Source organism: Coptis chinensis, chromosome 3 (genome assembly GCF_015680905.1).
Source record: "Coptis chinensis isolate HL-2020 chromosome 3, ASM1568090v1, whole genome shotgun sequence".
NCBI lineage: Eukaryota > Viridiplantae > Streptophyta > Magnoliopsida > Ranunculales > Ranunculaceae > Coptis > Coptis chinensis.
Window position 1 is genome coordinate 6,712,291 of NC_141458.1, and position 10,179 is coordinate 6,722,469.

The window sequence follows — 10,179 nt, forward strand, 5'->3', positions numbered from 1 at the left end:
ATATATCGTGGATCAATGTGGGGCCCATTAACTCGTAATGTAATCAAAAACTTAACCTTATATGGCTTGCCAATTAATGTACATTGATTTATGTCCAGATTCATTTATTATCAAAGAGATAATTATCAGTTGACAGTTATATTCTATCACGATTACTCAAGATACGAGAATACTTAAACTACAAGGACTCTCTACTCTACCTATATAAATACCAAACTGTTTTTCATAAGAAACTACGTGGAAACTTGATCCCTAGATAATAGATCCTGGGTACGTCGAAGGCAGCCATTATTTAGTTCAATTTCATCTCCCCAATATCAAATTCCTCTGTTTCTTAGTGTGTTCTTTACCATTACTCTCGTTGTGTTGAAGCAGTTTACTGCCGAAACAAGTCCCACATGACATCAAATAACAGAGATAATAGATTGGTTTTTGCATGTTTAATAAGAAACCATTAGATGGTTTTAATATAGCCGTAAAAAAAATTGAGTAAACTTTGAGTCAAATAAAGTTGAGTCCCTAGAACCGGCCCCTACACATTATACCTCATACCACAGTAATATCGATCTGTTTCCAATTAATCTTCAGCTTATCAAAATGTGATTAGTTAGGGAGTCTGCCTTATTATGTAAAGATTTTTTTTCCCGTAGTGCTAACAGAAATAGTTGTGAGCTATTGAACAATTCATCGTAAAACTCGATCTAATGAGTAAACCATCAAATCTAAGCGAGTTTCACAATAAAATAGAGATTATACCCGTTCTACATTTATTTATTTTATTTCATTCCTAAGAGGACCAAAGAGAAAATCCCATTTTAGTCAAACTCAAAAGGAGTTCAAATTCTCCACATTGGGCACAGTAGTCCTTGAATGGGGTCGCTATGGAAATGTAATTCAAAACACTTTTGAAAAGTCGAAGTTTGTCCAAAAAATGTTGTCACATAGTCTCATCGTATTAAAAATGGACACGCACCACCAGAGCTGAAGCGATTTTTCAATGAGCTTCCCTTGGCAATACTAAAAGAGTCGAGGCAAATAAAAACATGAGTAAAGGTATGGTTCAAAAGTGACTATTATATTATGCACCCGGCCTATTGTCCCTATCCTCAATAATATGCTACATATATAAATGCAATTAATAACTTTTTTTTTCTTTGATATTTGTTCTGCAATAATTTCATTTCAAATATTGATTGAGGATCGGATCGAATCGCGAATTGGATTGTTTTGTTGTCCAACTACTCCTCCTGCTCCTCATCGTTGCTATATCACATACCCAGCCCTTTTCCATTATACATAATGTAGATGAATATGCAAAAGGACTCGAGATCTCTACAACCGGGTACAGAGATCATCTCTGTAACTGTATTATCTCGCCGTTGATCCGAATCCGAAATGTGTGTGTGCCTCGATACCTGTGTGTGCTCCGAGATGTGTGTGCGCCATAGCTAGTAAATTCGTGGACGGCAAAAGTTCGATACGGCAATTATTCGTCTAAGATTCGAAATTTTCAACAATAATACTTTTAAATATTCGGTCCAATAAAACGCTAACGGTAAAAATACGATATACATGTTTTAAAGCGGGTATAATACGAATGCATTCCTTTAAAATTCGGCTATATATTTTACATTTAAAATTTTGATATATAAGTATATAACGTTTTTATTTTTATTTTTACAATTTTATTCATGAAAAAATAATACAAATGTTAAATTTTTAGTTCTACTTACTATTACTAACACATTTATTTTTGGTTCCAACTAAAGCCCGGTCCAACCAATTCACAAATTAAACCGTATCATTCAAAAATTTGCCAAATTATTCATTTTTTTCGCCAAACCTTATAATTCGTGAATAATTGAATAATTCGGCAATTATAAGCTGGCCCAACTAATTCGTGAATTAAACCGTATCATTCAAAAATTTGCCGAATTATTCGTTTTATTCACCAAACCTTATAATTCGCCAAACCTTATAATTCGGCAAATTACTAGCTATGGTGTGCGTCGAGATACGAGATGTGTGTGTGGTATAGAAATCAATCAATCTCTGTACCCGGTTATAGAGAAACCAACTGTGCAAAACTATCTCAAACTGATTATCATTACTAGTCAGTACGCACTTGTCTCTATTTTTCTTTCTACTTGACGGATGTCACTCTCTCTACTTTACGCACTTGTCTCTATTTTTCTTTCTAATTGACGGATGTCACTCTCTCTATTTTAAGCTATCAAGAAATTGGGCTAGAGAGTCTCATTTAAAAAAAAAAACAACTCAAAAGCCCTATCCATAATTTTTTTGGGTTTTAATACCCCTACATTGTTTTTATCGGCAATAAGTGTTTTTTTATAGAAAATCTTTAGAATCTAAGCTTTTGACTCGAGACCAGGTGCCACTTGTTATTTTTTAATATAAATTATTCTCTTTTTCACCCTTCCAAGATAACTACTTGTTGATAAGATAACTAATAAGATTGAATAAGATAACTACTTTTAGATAAGATAACTACTAGAACAAAAATAGTAGATTTTGGGTTTGAATAGAATTTAGCAAAAAATACCGTGTATTGCTCCAAAAGTTAAATTTGACACTACTTGTTTTCATCCGAATGTGGACGTTATAAACTTATACATTTTAAAATGCAGATGCACCATGTTATAAACTTATATATTTTAAAATGCAGATGCACCACGTTATAAACTTATACATTTTAAAATGCATACACATCACGCATTTTAAAATGCAGATACAAAATATATTTGATTATTTATTTTGTGGGTTTGATTAACTACTATTAAATGAAACGGGTTGGTTTAGGGTTTAATGTTTATAAATTTAGGATATAGGGATTAGGATTTAGTGTCTTAAGGTTTAGGCTTTAGGCTTAGGGTCTAGTTTATAGGGGTTAGGGTTTAGTGTCTTAAGGTTTAGGGTTTAGGCTTAGGGTCTAGTTTATAATGATTTTGGGTTTAGTGTCTAGTGGTTTGGAGTTTAGACTTAACGACTAGTGTCAAATGCCTCCACAAAATATTGGAGGCATAATATTTTTTTAGTTTTTATTATTAAAAAGCTAGTGTGCACGAGGGTGTACTCAAGATATAAGCATCTGGGCCACTCATATAGGCACAATCTTGGTGTATTGCAAAGAAAGAAGTCTTGCCCAAGGGCTCTCATTCCTGCGCACTCATACACTATGATGCACCCTAGATGTCCTATTTTCATTATATGCATTTTTAAATGTGAAGGCAGGTAGTTATAAGTGAATTTTTTGTATGAAATTCAATTTTTTGTTTTGTATCCCACTATGTTACTCGGTAGATAGTCGGTTATGTTTGTTTCCAAATGAGGATATTTTCGTCTATTTCTAGTAAAGTTGGATAATAGGTGATTAGTTTTATATTCTGGTCAAATTGGGGTATTAAATTCTAAACAAATTTAAGAAGAGTCTTAAAACTACTAAATATTTATAACTAACTCCTCTAGACTAATTTTCTGAAATGGTTGACTTTGAAAACAAAAAAAAAAAAGACAAAGTGTGGTTTACTTTACAGTCTCTCTCATGTCTCTTTCTATTTTACACAGCTATTGTCGATTTTGAAAACAAAAAGACAAAATGATTGCCCTTGTGGTTGACAATATTACCAGCTATGGCTGACTTTGAAAACAAAAAGACAAAAGGACAAAGTGTGGTTTACTTACTGAGCACTTCTTCAGTGCGCAGGTCGTAAGGTGCGCAGGTCGTCAGCGCCTTTGGATTCAGTACTTCTGCCTCGAAATACACACGCACCCCCTTGATGAGTGGCCGAGATGTAATGGCGCACCATACATCTCGCGCACGGTAGATTTAGCCTTACTTTAAAGTCTTTCTCATGTCTCTTTCTATTTTACACAGCTATTGTTGATTTTGGAAACAAAAAGACAAAATGATTGCCTTTGTGGTTGACAATATTACCGATTTTGTCATACCAAATGACAAAATAATGAAATAATTGCCCCTATAATCGACAAAAGTCATAAAACAATAAGTTTTAGAGATACTTTAAAAAATATTAAATCACTATTGCACTTGTAACTGAGGGTCGAGAGAATTAAAATATTTTAGATATATTTAATTTCCTAGTGTGTAAGTGTATATAGTCACAGTGTACTAAATTGAATAAAATGCCGTATCTTTCTAAACAACCACTGCTTGTTTGATAGCAATAGCCCAAGCCACAACTCTAATGGAATCTTATCTGATCGCCTCAATAGGTAAAATGATTTTAGCTAATGGAACCTTATCTAAAATCTGTTAGCAAAAATCCTCTTGGATCACCAACCTGTGCTGCATTGGAATCTAGTAGTCTAGTGAGGAAGTCAGTAGCCCAGCATGAGAGGTGTTAATGGTCCGGTTTTTAGTGTTGCAAGAACCAAAAATTATTTAATTTTGCAATTTCAGTTTTTTGTGGTTCTTTAAATTGTAGAATATTAACCATAACCATTGGAGTCTTAGTAGGTAATTTCAGTTCCAGTTTCGGTTCTTTATTTCGATTCTTAAGAAATTTACTATTTACAGATATTTTTTATCAATTTTATTAAAAAATGTGTACTAAAAATACATAAATACCGTACAGACTAGCCGGTTTTTAAATATTGATATAAATAATGATGTCATTCAATAATAAAGTTAAATAAAACCATATATTTAAAATTGTAAGCTATATTTTTATATTATTTATAACATTAAATATTATGAAAACTATATATTACACTAATAATTATAATTTAGTAATATATAAATAAACGTTTTGAGTTTTTATCTATTTTATTTAGATTTTTTTTATATTAAAAATACGATAACAATCGGTTCCGGTTATGATCCGGTTATTTTATTTAAAAACTATTTGGCTCCGATTCTATATGGTCCAGTACCCATTTTTAAATTTTAAATGGTTCATAATTTTAGGAACCATAACCATTATTTTTTCTAGGTTCCGATTGGCACCCTTACCACTACCATAATCATAATTTTAGGAACCATAACCATTGGCACCCTTACCACTACACTCTTCGATGCACGCTCAAGTGCTCAACAACCACCCAATGTAGATCACATTCTCAATGCTTTTCACATTAAATGTTCAATAATTAAACAACTATACGATAATACAAGTATCAACTAGTTTAAAAGTTCTTAAAACTTCAATAATCATGCAACTAGGACCTACTGGAATGTGATCAAGCCTCAATTTATCCATTATTCCACACTTGTTTTTGTTTGGCCTATGGCTAATATATAATAGGATTAATAGCTAGTATAATACATGAATTCATTTCACAGCTCACAGCCTCACACGCACTTCTCGTGGGCACATTTAACAAGTTACATGTCTTACATAATCGTGTTTGTAGTATTTAACATAAAGCACAACATTTGCTTTGTTGCATTATACATCATAGAAAAGTTCTTAGAGCAGCCATGCGAGCAACGCATACAATTATCTCTACTTTGATGTTGCTCTTTCTTTGCAACTTAAGATGCTCCCAAAGTGAAGACGACCTTCCATCATGTTTAATTCTTCATGGTGTTTCCAACTATACTACGCCTTTCATCTCAAATTCCGACTACGACAGGCTTCTTTATGTCTCAATGCAAAACCAAATTTTTACAAGATCCACATTTCCTAGACCATCTGTTATTATATTGCCGGAGAGCAAGGACCAACTAGTGAACACAATTTCGTGTTGCAGGAGATGGTCATGGACTATTAGACTAAGAAGTGGTGGACATAGCTACGAGGGGTTGTCGCATACTGCCGATAGTCCCTTTGTTATTATTGATATGATGAATTTAAATGGCGTTTCAATCGATTTGGATACTCAAACAGCTTGGGCTGAATCTGGTGCAACACTTGGTGAAATTTACCATGCTATCGGTGTGTCGAGTAATGTGTTTGGATTCTCGGCTGGCTATTGCCCTACTGTTGGTAGTGGGGGACATATTAGTGGTGGTGGATTTGGCATGATGTCAAGGAAGTATGGACTTGCAGCTGATAATGTGGTTGATGCAATTCTTATCAGTGCTAACGGGGCTCTTTATGATCGTAAATCAATGGGTGAAGATGTATTTTGGGCGATACGAGGGGGCGGAGGAGGTGTTTGGGGTGTAGTATATGCTTGGAAGCTACAGTTGCTCCCAGTCCCAAAACATGTCACTGTCTTTAAATTGACGAAGCACACCAGTGAAATTGATGAGGCTTCAAAATTGCTTTATAAATGGCAACTCGTTGCGCCAAACCTTGATGACGACTTTTCATTAGCAGTTCTCAATGGAGCTGAAAAGGATGGATTTTGGCTCATGTTCCTTGGTTTGTACCTAGGACCCAAAGAGTTCGCTGTTTCGTCCATGCATCAAAGATTTCCAGAGCTAAATCTTCTATCTGAAGAATGCAAAGAAGTGAGTTGGGTTGAGGCTTTTGCTCAACTTGCAGGACTAAAAGAAGTTGATGAGTTAAACAACAGGTTCTTGAAGTATGATGACAGAGCATTTAAGACCAAAGTCGATTTTGCGAAAGTGCCCATTCCTTTAGAAGGGATAAATGGTGCATTACAGATTTTGAAGAAGGAGCAAAGGGGGTTCATGGTCATGAATGGACAAGGTGGCATGATGGGGAGAATAAGTAGAGACTCCATTCCTTTCCCTCATAGAAGTGGCATGTTGTCTATGATAGAGTACATAGTTGCATGGGACATGGACGAAGATTTGAATAGTCATGAGTACATAAATTGGCTTCACCAGTTTTATGACTATATGGGGCAGTTTGTTGGAAACAATCCAAGAGTTGGATATGTTAATCATGTCGACTTCGATTTTGGTACGATAGATTGGACCAACTCTTCAATTTCTGCTAGTAAAGCCATTGAAATTGCAAGGACTTGGGGGGAGAAGTATTTCTTGTCAAATTATGACCGTTTGGTTGAAGCAAAAACATTGATAGACCCCAATAATGTGTTTAGTCATCCGCAGAGTATTCCTCCATTACATAGAGGTGTTGGATGCAGAGGAAATAGTGTTATCTAAATTAATCAATCTTGTGTATTTAATTTTCTCTCACATTCTGATATTATAAGCCGAGCCGATTCAGAGCTGACAAAATCTGCTTGTACACTTCCCATTTTAAAAGATTACAATGTTATCTTTCATTTTGTATCTTCTTACAAGTCTATATAATTGTAAATCACTGCATTCATCATTTATAATTTGTCAAAATCTTCAATTTCAACCAGTCTAGCATGATCTCATGTTTGTCCAATAAAAAACCACAAGCTGAAGAACTTGTGCTCGCTAACATAAATTGAACGTGTTAGACTGAAGTAAATTAACCAAAGCTTTGTTTTAAATTAAAGGTGTGTGTGTGTTTTTTTGAAACAATTAATAGGGTTAGGCTGACCCTTGGACATGCATTCAAATATACCCGTCCACTGACATCATTTTCAACCATCTCTGTTAATTTGAGATCAAGTAGAGATAGAGGGCTATTACAAGTGTACGTAGTTCTGATCATCTAGTGAAGAAGTTAAACTAGCTAAATAGTTAGCACTTATGTTCACTTTACTTCAAAGTTTAAACAGCACAATGGGTTCGGTTTCCGGGACTCAACTTTATTTGACTCAAGTTTTACTATTTTTCCAAAGTCTTTCATCTTCTTAATCTAACCGTACAAAATTTTAACATGATAGGCATTTTAAGCATGATGTCATGTAGGTCCGTTATCATCTCTTTCTTTCTATACTCGTCAAAAGCTCTTCTCATCCTCACTCGTCACTCTCAAGCCTCCATTGATTCCATGAAAAAAAAAAAAAAAAAAATCGTCTCTCGATCAAATATCGGTTAGTTTCAATATATTGAAACCAAAAATGCAATATGTTTCAAATTTAGATCGCTTATGTTGAAAATTATTCTCCAATCCCACCTCATAAACCTCCATAGAAAGCAAAGACATTCAATGAGTTAATTAAACAAAGAATATCCAACGATGTAAAACAATGAAGAAAATCCACGATTTCGCATTAACTTCAATCAAAAGAAAGTATATGGCTGCTTCATCTAAATTCATATGGCATTGCTCACTAGAGTTTTGTTTATACCAACAGGGCAGCATAAGTGTTATCTCTCAATGCTTAATTCGCAATATGCCCTACTTTCCATTTAAGTTACATGTCTTGTATCCGACACAGTGATGTGGCAGATAATACATGTCATGTATCATTGTGTAAAAAGGTGATATATGACATATATCATGATGATATATAACATGTATCATCCGCCACGTCACTATATCAAATGAAGACAAAAAACACGTCGGATGAAAACAAACAAACCATACAAATTGAAGTAAGTAAAATTGGTGAGTCCCACATGACGTCAACTAACAGAGATAATAGATTGGTTTTTGCATGTTTAATAAGAAACCGTTAGATGGTGTTAATCTAGCCGTCAAAAAATTGAGTAAACTTTGAGTCAAATAAAGTTGAGTGCCTAGAACTGGCCCCTAAAGTAAATAAAAACCATCCAAATTAAAATCGTTCGTTTACATCACAACTAAAAAAATATCTTAGCATAGATGGGGGATCTTATCACGGGGAAAACATAGACAAGCATTTGATTATAGCAGTGGCACATCAAGAAGAGGGTACAGGAGCAAAGAAAGACAAAACACAGCCAATTGTTGTAAGGATATATACCAAGTGGAAAGAACTGGAGATGGTTGCTGGTGTTGTTGCTGTTGTTGTACCTGTTGAGGATACTGCTGAAGCCATTGCTGTTGATACGGTGAAAATGGTAGCCAATAAACATCTCAACAGCAAATGGTTCGTCAATACCACCTCTCCGGCCTACAAATGAGGAAATTATTGGGCAATATGAAATCACAACAGCATCAAGTAGATATTTAAAAAATAAGATGGCTAGCTACCTTTCAAAAAAAAAAGGATATATACCAATCGTGGAGCGACTAGGGTCTTTTCGGGTGGGATTCAGCCTTGGTGACAACCATGATAACCAAGCAATCCCCAGAAGGCACAGACTTGACCTTCCCTCTCAACCATCCTGATGCAGCAGTAGCCGACGCCATCCTTGAACAACAAGAAGAATAGTTGCAACAGAATCTACACAAGAGCCAAAATCAATAACTTGTAACCATTATTATTCATAAAAAGGAAGGAAGAAATGCATGCATGACAGATCAGATGTCATACATTGTATTGGCCATAAGTAGTAGTTAACATCATTAGAAATTTGGAATTAAATCAATTAATAGACACCTTTCCCTTGTCAAAAAAGCACTTGTAAAATATCGATAAGAAAGATGCCCAAAAGCCCAACAGAGCCACTCTCATAGTCTCATTGCACCTGACATATAATAATTACATCCACCTCACAACTTTGAATTTCTTCTGATGATCTAACCCATAGAGAAATTTCAGAGTTAGACTCAATTCTGTCAGATAACATTTCTTAAATTAGTTGAACTTGTGCTTTATAAGGAGATATTACAGCAATGCTTAGCTTTCCTCCAGAATTTACACGAGCTGTAGAAGAAGATGGCTAAAACATCTAAGCTTTCGAAAAATCAATTTACAATAAAATAATGCCAACAAAAAGTGTTGAGTGAAAATGAAATAAATTAAATCCCAATAAAAAAAAACTGCAACGCCAATGTCCGTTTAATTAGCAGATTTGGATCTCCCTCTACATCTTTTTCTAAATGGCCTCAAATGAGCCGTTTAACAATTTATTTTGCGATAAGTATGGATAACGTAGCTCGAAATAACATGCACCACTGCACATCGAAATAACAACTGCTACCTCGACAATATTCTTCCAGTCTTCTCCATAATCATTACTTATTTCCTTCCCATCGACAACATCTATAAATGAGTAGGCCTTGTAAATGTGGACCTGCATTACTACAAATTCTATAACATGCACCACTGCACATTATCTACTAAGCATCAAATACTGAGAAAGTCCTCAGCTAAATTGTGAATATGCAAATTATGGAGCTTATAATCTGACCAAAGATTCAACTTTATTTTTACACATAGAAGTTTAAGAGTGATTTTTTGCTCCCAGCCGGATTTGCTCCAAGAGCTCCAAAGCGAAACAGGAACCAACCACGTGTTTATTAAAAAGAG

General features: G+C 34.7%; 1 protein-coding gene and 1 long non-coding RNA gene across 2 annotated transcripts; one reads left to right on the forward strand and one right to left on the reverse strand.

Annotated features, from left to right (window-relative positions):
• Positions 1-5,298: 5,298 nt before the first annotated feature.
• LOC147507585 (reticuline oxidase-like) lies at positions 5,299-7,185 on the forward strand. Its single transcript, XM_086600305.1, has one exon. It carries the CDS (start codon positions 5,462-5,464, stop codon positions 7,061-7,063), a length of 1,602 nt encoding a protein of 533 aa, XP_086456431.1. The 5' UTR covers positions 5,299-5,461; the 3' UTR covers positions 7,064-7,185.
• A 1,288-nt stretch (positions 7,186-8,473) lies between these two features.
• Positions 8,474-9,446, reverse strand: LOC147507586 (uncharacterized). The gene is made up of 3 exons (XR_015216206.1): positions 9,307-9,446; positions 8,983-9,150; positions 8,474-8,877 (listed from the first exon to the last, which is right to left on the reverse strand). It is a non-coding gene; the product is annotated as an uncharacterized LOC147507586 (long non-coding RNA).
• Positions 9,447-10,179: the final 733 nt, after the last annotated feature.